We start from the raw sequence: 19,463 nt of genomic DNA, 5'->3' as shown, positions 1-19,463 counted from the left end.
TTCACCAAATCTTCTTTGCTTTTTCTTGGTTTCCTCCTCAGGTTTTGTAGCTTTTCAGCAGTCTGTGATAGGGCCGGTAGATTACTAGTACTAGTCAAGGACACTGTCATTAGAAAAAAAACAAAAATGGAAACATTTATTACAGAGGCTGCATTGTGTATAATCACAGTTAAGGAGTTTTTAGTCTCATTGTAGCATACTTTACACATACCAAACACAGCACAGAGAGGCCACAGCAGCGAAGACATGGTGAGTAATGGGGAATGTGAGTGCAGGAGTTAATTAATCCTGGAAGCCATCTCGCTGCCGCTGCTCACCTGGGAAGGGGAACTGCTTGGTTCAGGGCTGCACTGGGGTTTCTGTGCATTGGGGAAGGCACAGAGCAGCGGGGGGTGGGGGGAGAACTGCACTGAACACTATCCCTACATTTTCCACAGGAGTTAATCCTGCAAGATATCTCACTGCTGCAGGTTACCTAGGAAGAGCGGGAGGGTCTTCTACAGCAATGCGGATTCCACCCTGGTCCCTATGCAGCTTGCCTGTGTGCAGCAATGGTCCCCCCACCCTTCGCAGCAGAGTGGCGCGGACGCATTAGCCTGACTGGGACAAGGACCACAGTGGCTCTCCCTATAAACTTGCGCAAGCGCATTGCCCACGCTCTGGCAGAAACTTTTGAAGAGATTACAGACACCGATTACCGCGACGTGATAGACCACATCAATGGGCTATTCCACATCTAGGCATGCATGCATGCAGCCATAACCCCCCTTCCTCTCCAAAAACAGTTCCATCCTGAAAATAAAAGCTGCTTACCGGGAACCCGCTCCTCTGCTTCTTCTTCACCGACAAGTTCCAGCTGCTGCGACTGGCTAGCTTCCTCCTGGCTTGAGAAGAGCTCCTGGCTGCATGCCTCTGGGACTCCAGGGTGTCTCCCAGCACCCCAGTACCCTCACTCTCGGTTTCCTCCCCCCCCACACCTCCCTCTCCTCTCCCTGCTCTGAACTGTCCATCGTGGTCCTCAGATTGGCAGTGGGGTCACCCCCAAATATCGTGTCCAGCTCCTTGTAAAAACGGCAGGTCGTGGGGGTAGCACCTGAGCGGCGGTTTCCCTCGCGGGCTTTGCAATAGGCACTCCACAGCTCCTTTACTTTAACCCTGCACTGCACCGTGTCCCGGTCATGGCCCCTTTCCAGCATGGACTTTGATATCTGCCCATAGGTATCATAATTCCTACGGCTGGAGCGCAGCTGTGACTGCACAGCTTCCTCACCAAAAACACTGATGAGGTCCATCAACTCGCCATTGCTCCATGCTGGGGCTCGTTTGGCGTGTGGAGGCATGATCACCTGGAAAGATTCACTGATTGATTGCACTCCACACTTGGCTGAGCAAACAGGAAGGGGATTTTTTAAATTCCTGGGGCATTTAAAGGACGGGTCACCTGAGGCCAGGGCAGTAGAGTGCAAACTGATGAGCAGAGTGGCTGAAAAGGTATTCTGGGATACCTCCTAATACCCTGGAGGCCAATAACAGCGCTTTTGGTGGCCACACTTGACGAGCAGCACTGCATCACCAGCGCTGCAATTGTTCACCCCAAGCAAACCAGGTGTACAGCCAGCGCTGCAGCCAGGGAGTTGCAGCGCTGGCTGTGCCTTGCAAGTGTGGACACAGAGTAAGTTGCAGCGCTGTAAACCCACCACCAGCGCTGAAACTCTCCAATGTAGCCATGGCCTGAGTTACTAACAGCCCCATCAGTTACTAAAGCTAAGAGTTCTGAATCCCCTTGGCTTTTCACCAGTCATTCACTTGCTGTGTTTTTCTTAGCCTGTACATGAGAATTGATGACAACAGCTGTTAGTGTCACTGCAGAATTGACAAACCTGTATATCCTCCCAGGATCAGGGCTCCCGGCCTTAGGTTTAGCCTTACAAAATCTGCCTGTTGGGCTGACCAGTCGCGGACAGTGCCTAAGACATGGAAGGGAAAGCGCCTGATTCAGAAACAAGTAAATAATAAATGCAAATTAGACTCCCAGTGATCCCACTGAGCAAACTGGTAAAGTTCCCGACCCTTAAAAGGCCAGAAATAGCAACCAACTCCAGAATCTTCCTCCGTGTCAGCCCAGACCAGATGCGATTCACACTAGGTCTGAGTGAGTGGCAGCAGGGCTCTGTGTGTGTATTTAGTTTTTAAATGATTTTGTGCTGGTGAAAGCCCTAGAGGCTGATGCTCTGGGCTCATCCGCAGGAAAGGTCCTGCCATGGCAGTAGCAGAGAGCCTTCTCCCCCATCTCCACTCCCGTCAGGCACTGCCCCGTAATGGTGAGCTGAAGAGAGGAGAGTTAACATTCCATGGCCCAGGCAATCTTTGCCTCTCTGCTGAGACAGCCAGCCAGGGACCAGTTAGTACCAACAATGGTGTTGGGTTTTGGGCCATGGCTCCTGGACTGAGACCCACTGGCTCGTTCTATGTGTGCCAAGCCAAGATGCTTTTCATGGCCGTGATGGTTAGTCCCCACTTGAAACCATCAAGCTAGAGGTGAAAGGCACCAAATCTGGCACCTGGATCTGTTCAGTTCTACCTGGACTGTGGGTCATACTCTGTGTCTGTATGGGAGTTCTTTCCCACCCCATCTATGCATATGATTTCCTCCATGCCACTGCACCCCAGGGTCAGTGCCATTGTTCTGCACTTGTTTGGTTAGCGTCTCCTTGATCTGCTTATAGAAAACAGGACTTACCCCCCTCCCCCAAGCCCATGCTCTGGGCAGACAGGGTGACGCGTCAGGGCCTTCCCAGCTCCCTGGTCTCGTCTGTGCTGGGATTAGGGGGGGTGGATGGGAGGGAAGGCGTTTGAACAAGATTTTTTTTTCCTGGAGTACAAAAATAAAGGCTCTCTTATCTGATCGCCCCGGGGCCCTGCAGGCTGGGCCCAGCTGAGCTGTGTTATCTGATCATTACATAATGCTGGAGCCAGGCTGCTTTCCCCCCCGACGAATACCAGCGGGGCCTGGCAGGGAGGTGAGGAGCCAATCATGTTTATGCACAGCGGGCATGGGGAGCTGACGAGCCTGAGTGTAAGGCTGCCAGCCCGGAGCCCTCCGCAGGGGGAGGCCCTTACGCCTTGCTTGCAGGATGCTGAATCCTGTTCTGGCAGTGCCTGCAAGAGATGAGGTTTTCCCTTCTCAGCATCTGCGCCCCATGAGAGGGTGTGGAGAGAAGGATGGACGGTGGGCTCCTCTGATCTGGGGACAGGGGAGGAGTTCAGCGTCAGGAGCACTGTGCTGAAGGCCCCTTGATTAAGGGGTTGGCGCATAGCAAGGGGGGGCGGGGGTGTTGGCCAGAGCAGAGACAGTGCTATGAACTGGGGACATGTACCCAGCCAAGGGAGCAGGAGGAGCGTTAGGTGAGACAGGGGTGTTTGATGTGTCAAGGCATTAGGTGATGGGGGCTTCTGATAGCATATAGTGGGGGTGTGGAGCACAAGTGGGGGTTGGGTGATACATGGACTGGAAGGGGGCAGTGAGTGGGGTGGGGGTGCCCTGTTGGAGCCAAAGGGAGGGTTAAGTGACCTGGGGCTGATGGATCGTAGGGAGAAGGTGTTTCACGGGACGGCGCCAGTTAATGCTAATGCGTTGCTGGGCACAGGAGCACAGCGTGATGTAGCAGTGGGGGCGGGGTGCTGAGTGACATGGGGAATTTGATGGAATGGTTTGTGTGCTGGGCAATGTTTTGATGAATGGGGCGCTAAGAGCCGATGGGGCTGAGAGTGAAAGGTCTCCCCTCTGGCTCTGCCGGCCTAGGACGCTGAGTGGCCGGCTCCTCCCAGCCGGCATGGTCCAACTGTCACTCTGTAGGTGGAAGGCTTCACACCCAGGCCAGAGGGTTGGGTAATCTCCCTCCGCCGTATGTGATCTTGGAAACCATCCCCAGCAGCTCCCAGTCGCCGCGGCGATCTAATCTTTCCCCTTTGCGTGCTAATCCCTCAGTGCGAGGCAGAATTGGGGCCGTAACACTAGACACGGATCGGGCCTGTCTAGTGTTCTGAGCAGCAGCAGGAGCCTGGTGTCTAGTCCTGGCTGAATTACCCCAGACTGGCTGATTGGGGTAGGGCTGGAGGGGAAGAGTGACGCTGGCTGTGGAGCCCAGATAAGCCTCTGTTTATCTTCCTCCTGATGCTGCTGACTGCATGGCTGGTCTAGTTAGTGTGTTGAGGAAGTGCAAGACAATAGGTGGGCAGTGGACGCAGCGTCCTGGACGAGGCCTGGTCTGTGACCCTAGTACCAGGGCAGCTTTGGAACTTGCTTTCTCCTTATTTGACTTCTCTTCTCCCCAGCCCCCATCTTTCCAGCTGTCACTCTGAGTGAGTCACAGCTGTGGTCGCATCTTCTGCAGACTGGGTGCAGGAAACTGGGCTTGGACGCTGACCGAGTCCATTAGCAGGGCTTGAAAAATCTTTATGAGAGGAAGATTTCCTCGACGCGTGCGTGTGGTGTTGTGTTGTGGGGCGGCAGGGGCGAAGCCACCATTTTTGGCAGCACATAGGCTGTCCTTTCAAAGTGTGTGCCTTTTCACGCGTGCATTTACCTAGGATATTTCCTAGTTCTAATGCTCATGAAGCAAACTGTCCAAAGGAGAACAGAGTGTAAAGGGACACAGGACTAGGTGTCCGAGTCTAAAGACAGACAGCTCTGCTCCTCTGCCAGCTCTGCCCAACAGCAGAGTGAAGTTAACAAGCCGCTGGTCCATTCTCACTGCCGCTATTCAGACCCTGTGAGCAAGCAAGGAAAGGATCCTAAGGCCAGAAGGGACCGTCATGATCATCTCATCTGAGCTCCTGGCCACAACACAGACCACAGAGCAGCAATACTCAGACTGTGGCTTGCAAGCCACAAGTGGTTGTGCAGCACGTGGTATTAAAACACTGTGGGATTTACTTATTAACCAATCTAAGTTATTAACCAATCAGGATCCTTTTACTATGTTATTAACCAATTAAGTTATCAACTTACACTGTTATTAACTTATTTGCTGTGAGAATTATATATATACACTTACACAGAGGCACATACATGGTATATATATATATATATATATATATATATATATATAACATTTTCCTATCCTACTGTAAATATGACTAGTACAGTAGTAAATGAAACAATGCACTCACACGCCGGGGGCTCTTTTGGGTACTGTTGGGTGCTAATTTGGCTCCTGAACCCCTGAGGTCTGAGTATCGCTGCCATGGAGTGTTACCCAGTAGATCCCATCGGTGTCATGTTTCTGTTGATCTGGGGGAGCTCCGAACAGAAGCTGGGGCAGGTGCCAGCGCTGAGGACTACTCAGAAAATCGAAGGCTGGGGGAAGGGCAGAGCAGTGGGGACCCACCTTGGCCTTGCAGCTTCATAGAAGGGGGAGTGAGCTAATGGGGGAAGCTGTGAAGTGCTGTCACAGGGCTCACTACTATTACTAACCCTGTGAGGCACTGGATCGCACAAGCAGGGGCCTCTGGCCGGCACACTAGCCTGAGTGTTGCTTGCTGAATGCATTGCATTGAGCCCAACTCTCCTCCTCTCCCCCATCCCCCCAGCCTGACTGTGTCCCAGCCTGGGGCCTTGGGGAAGTGGCTGAGATCGAAGTTGCCTTTAGTGGGATCTGAGTGTGCAAATCCCTCAGTGGCTTTGCAGGTGTCAGCCTAGGCCAAAGCTTCCCAATACACGTCCCTCTTACTGTGGCCTGTCCAGGATCCCTGTGGGGGCTGGGGCTGGGAGGCCCCTGGGTTCAGCAGCTCCCTGCACTGTTCCAAACTAAGTGCTTCAGGCCCCTAAGTGGATGCTCAAGGCTCCGTCTCTGGGCTTAGGGCTGCTGTAGGTGGGATCTCTATGTTTAGAGCCAAGGACTCTAAGACCAGTCCCGGAGGGGAGCAGCAGACCAGGCCCAGAGCCACCCTCCCCCCAGGAGCTGCAACCAGGGCTCCCCTCCGCAGCCCAGCCCAGCCCAGCCAAGCCAGGGAGCTGCCAAGAGCCGCTATCCTGCAAGCCACAAAATGGCAGCCTGGGCCAAAGGCTCCTGCCCCTCCATCCCCAGGAGCAGCAGCCTGAAGCCCCCCAGCAGGAAGTTAAGGGCTAGGAGTGGCCCCGCAGCCCTTAGCAGATGGCAGGGAGCAGCCAGGTCTCCCTCCCTGGCCAGGGCAAGCAGTAGGGGTCAGCACCCCAACCTCAGTCCCCACCCAGCCTAGGACAGAGAACAACCAGGGACAGAGCCGAGTCTCGGAGCAGCCAGAGTTTCCCGGGCGCCAGCCAGGGAGGAGCACGGCTGGGCCTATGTTTCTACAGCTCATTCCTTGCTGCAGGCTTGAATTCTGGGAAACGGGACACGGCTGTTCTTTCTGTAAAGGGGAATGTGTTCATGAGATATGCAAATGAAGCGACTGTCATTTGCATAAGACCAGCACCCTGACCTTGCGGCTTCCCTGCGCCTTCCCCGTTCTCCTGTGCTCCATCCTCCTTTCATTCAGCACGGCTGACACGTTTGTGTAAATTTCCATTCCCATTCCTCGGGCCTTCCATTTCCTGTCACTCACTGGAGCTGTAGATAGCATCGTCCAGTCATCCACCCTTCTCCTCCTTCAACGTCAGGGCGTCTGGACAATCCGGGCCTAGCATCCGGCCCAGCCCCGCTGCCTCCAGACGCCTCTGCTTGCATGCAGTTGTCTGGAGCCACTGGGGAGCGTCAGTCCCCAGAGGGAAGTGATGGAAATCCTTTCAGTGGCTGGCCATCTCCAAAGAAAACATTATCCTGAAGGGGCAGCCAGGCCTAGCTATTGGACCCCGTTTCACTCCCTCTGCTTCAGAGTCAGGAGGTTTGGCAAAGGATATTGAGCTCCCTTTAAGGAAGGCCTCATGGTGTGTCGCAGTTCACCACCATCACCCTAGTGAATCCTTTGTTACATGAGGATGCTGTTGTAAAACGTCTGTAGGAGCCTAGGGCTTCACAGCTGTTGCAGTGCTGAATGCCAGGGCCACTAGGAACTTAACTGAAGCAGCAGGAACATCAGATCTTGCGCTGATAGTCCAGGCCTGTGTGCCAAAGTAGAATCTCCATGAGCTGTTAGCTGTATAGGGCCTCTGACACACAAATGAACAATTCTGATCCCTCTGGTGAGAGCCGTCTGTCTGTGTCTCTCTCTCTCTCTCTCTCATACACACGCAAACACTTTAATTAGTATATTTTCTTCCTTTGCTTTGTCTTCATTCGCTGCCTGTAGGAAAAGGATCTCACCACCATAACACTGACAGCTCCTGTCCCTCCGTGCCTGGGCCATTCACACAGGAGACAGAGAGTTGTCAACCCGCCTGTCATTCTCGACGTTCTGTATCCACGGAGCCTGTTCTCTCCCTATATGCACCTCACTTCCTTAATATCACTGAGAACCTCAGGATGCAGAAAGGGGAAACCAGCCAGCCCCTACTGCAATTCCCTGCCCTGTCTTCATCCAGAGCAGGGCGGCCAATGCCTGCCCTTCAGCAGCAGCAAGTGCTCAGTCATAAAGTGTCACGAGCTGGGGACTTGTTCCTGCGGGATATGGAACCAAATACCTCTAGGTCATTGCTGGTCTGAATCCAGCTCAGGTTGCCTAGTGGTATGTGTGAGATGAGGTGTCTCGCCACGTCCTCACCCGTTTCCCTGAGTCTCAGCTCTAGCAGGATGAAATTTTTTCAAGGTCAGGGCAAAATGGCCACCAAAAAATATGTATTTTATTTATATTTATTTTCCTCGATATTGTTGTGTTTTTATTTTCATGCGGTTTGGCCAGTTCTAGTCTCAGCTTCTGCCAAACAGAGCCAGGGGAGCATATTCTGATAGCCCTTACTCCCCGAGTAGCAACTTTCGGCTTCAGAAGTCCCATTGCCTTCAATGGGACAATTCACCAGGCAGCTGCATTGCAGTCAGCGAGAATAAGATCTGCTTGCAGGATCAGGTCTCTAACTTGCCTCATACAAGAAGGATTCCACATGCATTCCAGTAACTTAGATTTTCTGTTTTGTTTTTTTGAATGGCACATTGTTATTGTTCCCTCAGTAAAATGTTGCGTGCCCCGGTTTTTAGATGACTTAAATAACAGCTTCTGATCTTTCCGATTTCCTCTTGCTGTGCTGCAGACCAGGGGGTGTACGTGGCTTGTGGGAGGGGGGGAGGACTTCTTGTGCTCAATTGTTTGTGAAAGGTATAGCATGATTTTGTCAAGTGTTTGGTTGCAGCAGGGACATAGCATTTTCCATACCGGATCAGAGCTTTATTAAGTTCAATCTCCTGTCTTGGGCAGTGGCCAATATGTGACACTTCAGAGGAATTTTTTTAAAAGACTCAGCATCGAGCACTTGGCCTGTTGCGAAATGCTGTGTGTTTAGGTGGGAGGGCGCAGGGCTGGGATTCCTGACCTCGGTGGGAATTGACAGCTCATATCCTGAAGCATAAGCTCTGATCCCCCACAATGGGTGTGCGATTCATGTATTTCTCTGTGCTCTGGTGTGCTGAGATCTCACAATTCATTCATGGTCAGTTTTGTATGGATGGGGCTGAAAATTTCACTTTGAATAAGGTTCAGGATTTCAACCCCCGAAGCATGGGAGTGTTTAAAGGTGGAAGATTTGTGGCTGAGTAGGCAGTGTGATGTGCTATTTGCAAATCTGGGAAAGGCGGGTCTAGGCCCACCCAAACCTAAAACTCCCTCCCCATAGCTAAGGGGGAAGAACCGCTAATCCCAGGTCACAAGTGGGTGTGTAGGGCAACAAATTTAAAAATAGGAGCAGGAGTGAGGTCAGAGATTGAAAATCAGGGGATCTGAGCAGAGAGCCCAGGACAGCACCCAATGTCCCTCAATGGCAGCTAAGGTGTCAGTGGACACTGCTCAGAGGAACTAAGCCTAGACATATGCTATATGGGCTCTGTAGCATAATGAATAGCGCATTGGTCTTCTAGCTTAGTGACAGATGAAGTCATTCAAAGGTTGTGGGTTTGAGTCCCACCAGAGCCATATTTTGGGGGTCAGACTAAATGACCTTTGTGCTCCCTTCTAAACCTATGGGTCTTGGATAAGGCATTGGGCTGGGACTCAGAAGACCTGAGCTTTGTTCCTGACTCTGCCACAGACCTGCTGGGTAACCTTGGGCAAGTCACTTCATCTCTGTTTCCCCTACCAACCTTATCTATTTGGATTGTAAATTCTTCAGGGCACGGCCCATCTCTTGTTATATGCTTTGTACAGTGACTAGCACGATAGGGCCCACATTGGATTGGGGCCTCTAGGTGCTACAGTAATACAAAGTACAGCAGCATGTGTGGTTGATGAGATTATTTGGAGAGCCCTACATTATGCTGGTGGAGCCCACTATTGGGTGTATTATCCAGCCCTGCTCTGTGGCTGGCTTACAGTGGATAGGACTGTACTGCAGGTATCAGTTAGCACAGTTACTCCTTCAGCTCAGATGGTGGCGGTTCACATGTTTAGTGCTGGGGATCCAGGGCTGAGGGCCCAGGGGTGACCTGTGATGTCTGTTGTTACCCCGGCACAGGGCAAAACGAGGAAGCGTAGCTTTAATTTGGACTTTCTCCTCTATCAGCATAGTTCTAGTGTCTGAATAATTTTGCTGCTGCTTTTCACTGAAGCTAGTCTCAGAGTTGGCCCTGACAGACCCTGATGGAAGTCAGTGGAGCTCCACCACGGATGGAAACTGGCTTGAAAATATGCGGTGAAGGTCGTAGTTAGAGACAAAAAAGCCCTCCCTGATCAAGTCTATACAGCTGCAAAGACGAGATGCGTTCTCCAGGGAGAGGGTGTGTCCACCCACCTCTTAGCCAAAGCACTAGGAAGAATCCTGTTTGGTTACCTTTTTTAAAGAGCAGCTACAGCTGATTGAGGAAATGTCCTTTTCGGTAACCTAGGAACGGTTCGAGATATTTGTCTGTCCTTCCTTGCTTCCTTACTCTAGAACCGCCTCTTCAGGGCTAAGTGTTGTGCCTTGACCTTATAAATCCTTGGAAACTGGCAGGAGATGGGCTCCCCGGCTCCTCTTGTTCCAATAAGGACAATGCACCGCAGCTTTCTCCCCTCCCACCACCCAGGCTTCTTAGCTAATGCTTCAGTTGCCCTTTGATCTGTGTCCTCTCCTGGGCTCCCCCCTGCATCCCTGACTCCTTCTCTTCCCTGGCCACTCTGTGCTCCTGCTCCCCTCCTGATGTGTCAGGCCCTTCTGTCTTCTCCTGTGCTCCTTGCCCCCAGGAGCCCCCCTTCTCACTGCAGCCGTTCTGTACTGCAGCGAGATGACTGACAGTGTGTTGCTTCCTTCCCCTCTAGGTCCCATGAGCGGTGATGTTTGCACCCTTCAGCAGATCACGAAGGACAAGGTGTCTTACATGACAGGCAAGACTGCGCGCGGCTGCGTGAGTCGCAGCACCGTGGGGAAACTCCAGGAGGTCCACGTTCTCCAAGTAAAAGTAGAGACCCAGGTCAGTGACTGGGGGGCTTGGAGGGTGGGGGAGAGACACAGTGACACAATGTCCGCTCCCTGTCAGCAGACAGACCAGGTGCTTTCACTGCCTGGGGAGTATGGCTTCATAGGCAGAGTTTGGGAGAGGGGGGCAAGGGAGGACGTTGCCCCCACCCCCAAACTGCAAGCCTCAGGCAGAGTGCAATGTAAGGAGTTCTGCAGAGGAGACAGGAGACCTGCTGCTGCTTGCGCCCCTGAGGCAGGGAGTCCGAATTTTGTTTATAAACAGTAATTAACCGGTGATTAAGGTAAGAAAGAGCTGTTAGGCTGTTTCCTAAAGTTAACTGATCTGTTCCAAGCTTGGTGAACTGCAGTAATAGAATGTCAAGTATCAGGAGGTAGCCCTGCTAGTCTGTATCCACAAAAACAAGGAGGAGTCCAGTGGCACCTTAAAGATTAAGGGTTTGGCTACACTTGCAGGTGTGCAGGGCTGGGAGTTAAAGCTGTCTTCGTACAGCTGTGTAGGGAAAGCACTGCAGTGTGGCCACACTGACAGCTACCAGCGCTGCAGTGTGGCCGCATTTGCAGCGCTGTTGGGAGTGGTGCATTATGGGCAGCTATCTCAGCGTTCAAGTGGCTGCAACGTGCTTTTCAAAAGGGGGGGATGGGGTGTGACGGGGAGCGTGGGGGAGACAGAGAGAGTGGATTTTTGGAGCTGACACTGTGTCAGCTCCCTGCCTTGCAAGTTCTAAGGACTTGAAGATACACAGCACCAACCTTCAATCATTTTAAAAGTTTTGACCCCTTCCCCCACCCCTCTCTCATTCACTAAATGCAAATAGCCTTCAGACCAGCTGAGCAGCTGCTCCAAAACGGACCCCTGCCCCGTCCGGGCTGTTTCTCTCCTCAAGCAAACACTAGCTGTGGACATTCATCCCCCAGCCTGCCTCTGCTCGAGCAAACAGGAGCTGTGTTTGTTTTTAGATAAGCAGCTCCAGGAGCCCCAAGTTCAGAACAAAACAGAGTGTTATCTGTACTCAAAAAGCATTATGGGAAGGTTCCGGCAGTCAGTTACAGCGTAGTAAGATTAATCGCTGTTTACACTGGCACCCCAGCGCTGCAAGAGCAGCACTATAGTCATTATTCCCCAGGCCGAGGTGGAGTACAGCCAGCGCTGTAGCCAGGGAGATACAGCGCTGTATGTGCCTTGCCAGTGTGGACGGGGAGTAAGTTACAGCGCTGTAAAGCCACCACCAGCGCTGTAACTCTCAAGTGTAGCCAAACCCTAACAGATTTATTTGGGCATAAACTTTTGTGGGTAAAAAACTCACTTCTTCAGATGCATGGAGAAGAAGTGAGTTGTTTTACCCATGAAATCTTATGCCCAAATAAATCTGTTAGGCCTTGGCTACACCGGCGCTTTACAGCGCTGCAACTTTCTCGCTTAGGGGTGTGAAAAAAACACCCCCCTGAGCGCTGCAAGATACAGCGCTGTAAAGCACCAGTGTAAACAGTGCCGCAGCGCTGGGAGCGCGGCTCCCAGCGCTGCAAGCTAAACCCCATCAGGATGTGGAGTATGTGCAGCGCTGGGAGAGTTCTCTCCCACCGCTGGCACTGCGACCACACTCACACTTCAAAGCGCTGCCACGGCAGTGCTTTGAAGTGTGAAAGTGTAGCCATACCCTTAGTCTCTAAGATGCCACTGGACTCCGTGTTGTTTTAATAATAGAATCGTAACTGTAAATTTTTCTACAATTGTTGTATTCAAGAGATGGTAACAAAGTGACTAATATCTTTCTTTGAGATGGTTTCAGAGTGGTCGCCCTGTTAGTCTGTATGAGCAAAAAGAATAAGGAGTCCTTGTGGCACCTTAGAGACTAACAGATTTATTTGGGCACAAGCTTTCGTGGGCTAAAACCCACTTCATCTGATGCATGCAGTGGAAAATACAGTAGGAAGATATATATACAGAGAGAACATGAAAAAATGAGTGTTGCCATACTAACTATAACGAGACTAATTAATTAAGTTGGGCTATAATCAGTAGGAGAAAAAAATCTTTTGTAGTGATAATCAGGATGGCCCCTTTCAAACAGTTAACAAGAAGGTGTGAGTAACAGTAGGGGGGAAATTAGCATGGGGAAATAGTTTTTTACTTTGTGTAAAGCCCACGAAAGCTTATGCCCAAATAAATGTGTTAGTCTCTAAGGTGCCACAAGTACTCCTGTTCTTTTTTCTTTGAGATGGTAACTGATTTTTTAGACAAGGGAAATGCAGTAGATCTAATCTACCTGGATGTCAGTAAGGCATTTGATACAGTCCCACATGAGAAATTCTTAGCTAAATTGGAGCAGATGGGGATTAATATGAGAACTGAAAGACAGATAAGGAACTGGACAACGGGTCATACTGAAAGGTGAACTGTCAGGCTGGAGGGAGGTTACTAGTGGAGTTCCTCAGGGATCGGTTTTGGGACCAATCTTGTTTAACATTTTTATTACTGACTTTGGCACAAAAAGTGGGAGAGTGCTAATAAAATTTGCAGATGACACAAAGCTGGAAGGTCTTGCCAATACCGAGGAGGACTGGAATGCCATACAAGAGCTGGATGACCTTGTAAACTGGAGTACTAGAAATGGGATAATATTTAATAGTGCAAAGTGCGAGGTGGTGCATTTAGAGACTAACAACAAGAATTTTTGCTGTGAGCTAGGGACTTACCAGTTGGAAGTGACAGTGGACGAGAAAGAGCTGGTGTGTTGGTTGATCGCAGGATGACTATGAACCGTCAATGTGATAAGTCTGTGAAAAACGTTAATGGATGCATCAGGAGATTTCAGTTGCCTAGGGAACCCCTTGAATCATGGTTAAAGTTGCCCACCCCCCAAATCTGAAATAGTGCTCCTGTGCAGGCATGGAATCCCCCCTTTCCCCCCCCCCACCCCCGCATGCAGCCCTGTTGGCCTGACTGGAGCCGCCCCCCCCAGCTGCCCTACCACCACCAAATATAGACTGGTTAACCGGTCAAACTATGCCTACATCAGGGGTCAGCAACCTTTCAGAAGTGATGTGCCGAGTCTTCATTTATTCACTCTCATTTAAGGTTTCTCATGCTGGTAATACATTTTAACATTTTTAGAAGTTCTCTTTCTTTAGGTCTATAATATATAACTAAACTACTGTTGTAAGTAAAATAAATAAGGTTTTAAAAATGTTTAAGAAGATTAATTTAAAATTACATTAAAATGCAGAGTCCCCTAGACCGGACCAGGACCTGGGCAGTGTGAGTGCCACTGAAAATCAGCTTGCGTGCCGCCTTCAGCACGCATGCCATAGGTTGCCTACCACTGGCCTATGTTAACGGCCCCTGGACCTGGGGAAAATCTGCCCCAGCACAAAGGTCTGGTATGGCTGTTTGGGAAAGGATCCTTTATGTATAATGACCAGTAGGCTGGGAAGTCATTCTCAGTGCTACCGGGCTGGCAGCCTCAGCTTGGTTCCCTGCTAGGTAGGGGGAGCAGAACTCAGAATGACTGGTGCGGGGTGGGGATTTAAATATTGTTTAAGAAGTTAACTGTTTAAACAAAATAATCAGTTAACTGATTAATGGGAGAGGAGCTGGGGCTGCTCTGGCCGGCCGGGCTGATCTAGCTGACACGGACGGGGATGGGGCCACGCTCGCCAGCGTGGCTGAGGCTGCTCTGGCTGGCCGGTGCCAGCAGGCAGGGGGCTGCCGAGGTCAGTGGGCTCTGACCCTGTGTGTCTACGTACGCCAGTGTGTAATACTGGGTTAGTAACATGGTTAGCCCCCGCTAGAGGTCTAGGTTGGCCTGTGATTCTATCCCTCTAAGCAGTCCAGCACACCGGGTTTTTCTGCAGTTTAGATGGGCCCCCCTGGCCAGGCCTTTGTAACTTGTTTGACTGAGCCGCTGTCCTCCTGGCTCTCTGTACAGGGGGATCTCTTGGAGTGCCTTGCTGTGCACGCTGCTCGTGCTGCTTTGTGCACACGTCCCCGGCGTGCTCTCGCTGCTGATGCCTGCACTGATACAAATGCAGTGCAGACGGCTGATTCTTAGGTGTCGCCGTGAAAACACGCTAGCGATGGCAGAAAGCTGTGGTGCTGACACTGTCTGCGCTTGTAACCAGCTCAGGCAACCGTGTCTCTAAAAGGTCACAGGACAGGACTTAAAGTATCTTACGTTGGTTGCAGGCAAGGACAGGTTACCAGGCTGGACGTCTCCTCTTGTGTCCTTTTGTAAAACCAGAGCTCTGTTAAAAGTCATTCACCAAAATCAGTCAAATCTAATAAATCAGGATCAACACCCCTTGTCTGCAGGTAAATTTGGTGTTGATGAAAGGTGGCAGAGGGACAGTCCTGATAGCTGAAGTTCTGTATTTATCCTGCTGACTGGTTCAGCAGCAGCATCGCAAGCTGCCCTGCTAATGCGTCTCAGCCCTCAGCTGGCAGGGCACCCTCTAGGAGCAAAAGGGAGTTCATGTCCCAGGCTGTCCTTCTTGTCGTCTCTGCTGGGACAGCCAGCTAGAGGGGACCAACTGGTGCAAATTATGATAGTGGTTTCGAGTCTGAAATGCTGAGCGTGTATCACTCCATAACTGCAAATCCACAGGTATGTTCCCACTGAATTTGTCCTCTTGTTTTTGTAGTGTATGCAGGCAACTGACGTGAAATTCACAAGCACGTCAAAGGGCATGAATCTTGTGAATTTCACTTTATTTCCAGCACAGGAGCACAGAGCAAAGTATACAGCAGTGAGAAAAGGAGAGGAAAGTGTTGTGCGTGTGAGCTCTGGACACCCTTACATGCATAGCTGTAATAGAAAACACAACAGATCTGGACATATTTTAGATTGTCAACCTTGACTGTTTCCCTGTAAATGATGGAAGAGAGAATCAATGGGTGTTGGGGTTTCATTTGAGCTCTAGAACTTTTTTGAATTGTTCTGAGTTTCCACTAAATTATTCTGGATGTCTTGAAGTATTTCTCCCATTTAATTGAAGCCACTGTTTTTTTTCCCACTGTTTTTTTTCCCCAAGGAGGATTTAATTTTTGAAAAGGTGATTTTCTAGCTACCTGGAGGCCTGGGCTACATAAACTATAAACATTCTTGTTTGAAATTAATTCTTGCTCCGGACTTTTAAGGGAACAACATTTACAAAACAAACAACATGCAGCAGCTCTGTTTCTGAGTTTTGGCAAAACCAAATGGAACTAGAATCACTCTGTTCTAAATTTAGAACTCATGGGCCTCAATTTTCAAAAGTGCTTTGTCATTTTGGATGATTCCGCTTTTGGGTCCCCAATTCAAGACACCTTCAAGGGGGCTGATTTTCAGAAGTGCTGAGCCCAGACTCTCTGAAAATCAGGTCCCTGGAAGATTCTGTAAATTGAGCACTTAAAAGCACAAGTCATGTTTGAAAATTTAGGCCCATGATTTTTTGAGTGAGTTCTATGTATGACACAACTTATATTTCCCATCCTTGCTTTAAATCCACTAATAAAAGCCAGCAATTTCAAACGCGGCATCCTAAATTTAGCAATCTAAATCTAGTAAGTGGCCTCTTTCCAGTGCTGTTTAGACCCTACTACAGCTACTGAAGTCCAGAGAGATACATTGGGGGTAAAGCCAGTGAGAGAGCAGGGGCTGCTGGACCCTGAGTACTCTGCAGAATATTCAGTGCCTGATGATAAAAGATAACTCTTCCTGTGAGCGCTAAATCATAGTATTTGTTGCTCATCTTCAACAGTTTCACTACTGTGGTTCTGGAGTTGTGTGTGTATCGCGTCCATGCAATAAGGAGCTTTGATTGGATATTACTAAGTGAAATGGCAGTTCTTGATCCTACAATATTGGAGGATTTTATAGAAAATCACTATCATGCTGTGGAAGCCTAGTTTTTATTGATGCCAGTAATGTTCCCCAAGAGAGACTGGATTATAAGGCGCATAGTGCCAATGAGAGAAAGAGAAATGGATTTGTGTGAAACATTTGAATTTTGGCTTAAGATTTCCCACTGCACTGCAGTGCTTTCACCCAAGCTGCTCTCGGGATCATGTCCATGTGAGTCAGACTGTAAGCTCCCTGAGACAAGAACCTTGTCTTTTTAGATGCCTGCAAAGTACAGCCCCTCACTTGCTCCAGCCATTGGACAATGCTCCCTCGCTCACGGAGAGTAAGTGTAACTTTTTTCACTATAGACCATTTGTGAGGAGACCACCCTTTTCCAAAGCTAGGGTGACAGGGCGGCAGGCTGTCAGTTCATGCTCTACTGGCTATTCATGACAAAATGGATATTTCTGCTTGTGTGGGTTTTTTTAAGCACATGGCACACTGACAACATGTGTTTCATCTTCCCCCAGCTGATCCTCAGTGGCTATCTGCCTGCTACTTCCCCTAGCCAACGGAATCAGTCCATTAGCTCAAGTGGTACCTGTCTGTGCTTTGGTGCAGGAGGTCCCTAGAATCAATCCAGCCAGAGGGTCATTTCAAATGAACGTTTAGATTTGCTAGAAAACTGCAAACTTGGTGGAATCAGCCTTCATAATTTCCCCACTGGCTCTGCTGATGATTACCTAGTTCTGCTTTTTCGGGGGGAGGCTGGAAAGGACAGTCTGTTGTTTGTACAAAATGAAAGAGTTTCCAGAATTGTGGTGACAGTGAAATCTCTCAGGATGTATAGGACGAGATCCCTGGTTGTTTAAAAGATGTTTGGCGTTGCCATAAGCAACCTCTCCTTTCAGATCCTTCCTTCCTACAACTGTTCTGATCTGTGCTTATACAGCACCTAGCGCAGTGGGGTCCTGGTCCATGACTCGGACTGCTCGGCGCTACAGTAATACAAATAATAAACAGTAACAATAACAACGGCTGCTGTCTCCGCATTCCAACAGAGCCTGAACATTCCAAAGTGCAGCGTGCAGAGAACAAAAAGCATCCCAACTTAACAGCAATGTGCAACCAAATGCAAAGTGCCAACGGAAGGGTAGGGCGCAAGACTTTTCTGTTTCCTCTTTAACTCTGTGTCCAAGGACTGGGTGTTATATTTACAGTCTTTATTGTATCTAGCCGGAGTAAGGCTGCTGGGCTTCTCTCTGCTTTCTAAAGGTCGCATCACCCGTTCGTGGATGCTGAGCCAGATCCTCTGCTAAAAGCAATAGAGCCATGTCGATAGACACCAGCTGAGTATCTGGCCACTGATTTCAGTTATTTTGCAGTCCAGAGGTCCAGAAGAATCAAACAGTGCAGCAGGGAAGCTGGTGTGAACATAATGTGCCAGCCAAGGTGGTTGTATTTTTATGTCATTTTTCACCTGTGGGCAGCCTGTAGTGAAACAATTTGATGAGCAGCCCTTCAGGCCTGTCCCCACTAGTAGAGAAAAGACTGAACCCAGCTGTACTGAATCTATAGGGAATTCTGTATGGAAGCTCAGTCACATTCCAGGGTGCAGTCCAACCCAGTGAGGGGTTGTCTCATCGCCTGCCCTGTAATGTTGGATGCCTCACAAGGCTTTGCTGCTGTAGCTCCCAACTCGGGCTGCACACAGCCAGCGTACCAGCTTGCAGGTCACACTCTGAAGTGTCTGTGTGCCAGACAGAACTGGTTCAGCACTCTGACCCCAGCAGCCGGTCTGCAGCCCCTCAGCCACCCTCTGGCTTCCACCAGCCTTGGTTACTACTTGCAGGGTGACCCCAACACACTCCCAGTCCCAAATTTTCCCAAAAACATCTGTTCTGCAAAGTCCAGCCCTCTCCTGGGGAGTTCAGAGGGATATTATGGTTGCTGCCCCTTTAAGGAGTCAAGATTCAAGTTGCTTTCACTGGAGGTACCTGATAGTTCAGTTTAAACACAGCACTGGATGGGTTTAGATTAGAAACAAAACATGGTTATTAAAAAAAGACTATAGGATTTTAAGTGCGTTCAAGTATAAGAGATAAAATTAGAGACTGTTACCAGCAAAAACACACCTAAAAGTCTAAAACTGAATCTAGCAAGTTTTGGTTCCAGACTTTGTTCAAGATGGCCGTTCTCACCCCAGGCTTTCAGCAAGCGGGTGACTGACCCTATCCACAGTCAGGATCTCTCTCCAAGGCCCAAAGGTGCTGGTGCCTTTGTCTTCTTGGGTGAAAGAGAGAAGTCGGGGTTCTCTGCCCCTTTCTTGAGTAGCCCAGTGAATCTTCGCAATGGATTCCTCTGAAGGTTACCCCTCCAAGGAAAGTTTATCACGCAGTGAGGAAGGCGACACAGAGTTTGGCAGAGAAGGCGGCTCCATCCTCTTTTTTCCTCCACTTGTGTTTGCTGAAATAGAAATTGTTCTGGTTCCAACCCTCTCCTCCCTTTGCTGAATTGAGGATCATGTTTGCTACTTTTATGTTACGTGAGGTAAACGCACATTTCTTTGTTTAGGATAGACCAGCGTAACAACTGTTGCCTCAGCAGGGCTGTCTGGCTCTGAACATGTGCTTATAACAGGGGAATTCAGAACTGTACATATAATGGAGCTATATACATTTCACTAGGATATTATTGACCAGCAACGTATTCGTTTTTAGATGATACCTCACAAGGCATATTTTGTACAAAGATTATTGCACTAGTATGTAGGGTGTGAATACAGTGATGCTTTCGGTCACAGGCTCCTGGACGCAGGCAGCCCCTGTGGTTCGCCTGGATCCTGTGACCTTAGGTTTATGTGTCCCGAATTAGTCATTTAAAAATAAGGACTAAAACCAAACTGAATTCTTTAAGTTTTGAGCCTCTAGGGCTGTTACAGATCATTTAATTTTGTGGTAGACTGTAAATAACATGAGTGATAGAATTTTAAAAGTTATTTAATATCAAATATCTATTTAACAATCAGGCCTGGCACCGTAACCATACACTGCACTGACACTCACACACTAAGAGGCAAGCCGCAATTAGTGGTGAGTGGTCCCTAAATGAGGAGACTGGGT

At 49.6% G+C, this 19,463-nt stretch overlaps 1 protein-coding gene across 1 annotated transcript in view; it reads left to right on the top strand.

Moving 5' to 3' along the window:
* The window catches only part of ENG (endoglin), a 60,768-nt gene that overhangs the window by 8,432 nt on the left and 32,873 nt on the right, over positions 1-19,463 (top strand). Inside the window, exon 2 of the mRNA XM_050926059.1 lies at positions 10,360-10,511. Within this exon, the coding sequence (XP_050782016.1) occupies positions 10,360-10,511 (152 nt within the window). The remainder of the gene's footprint in view (positions 1-10,359; positions 10,512-19,463) is intronic.

This window comes from Gopherus flavomarginatus, chromosome 17, assembly GCF_025201925.1.
Source record: "Gopherus flavomarginatus isolate rGopFla2 chromosome 17, rGopFla2.mat.asm, whole genome shotgun sequence".
Lineage (NCBI taxonomy): Eukaryota > Metazoa > Chordata > Testudines > Testudinidae > Gopherus > Gopherus flavomarginatus.
The sequence above is the reverse complement of the archived record's forward strand: the minus strand, read 5'-3'. Positions and strand labels throughout refer to the sequence as shown.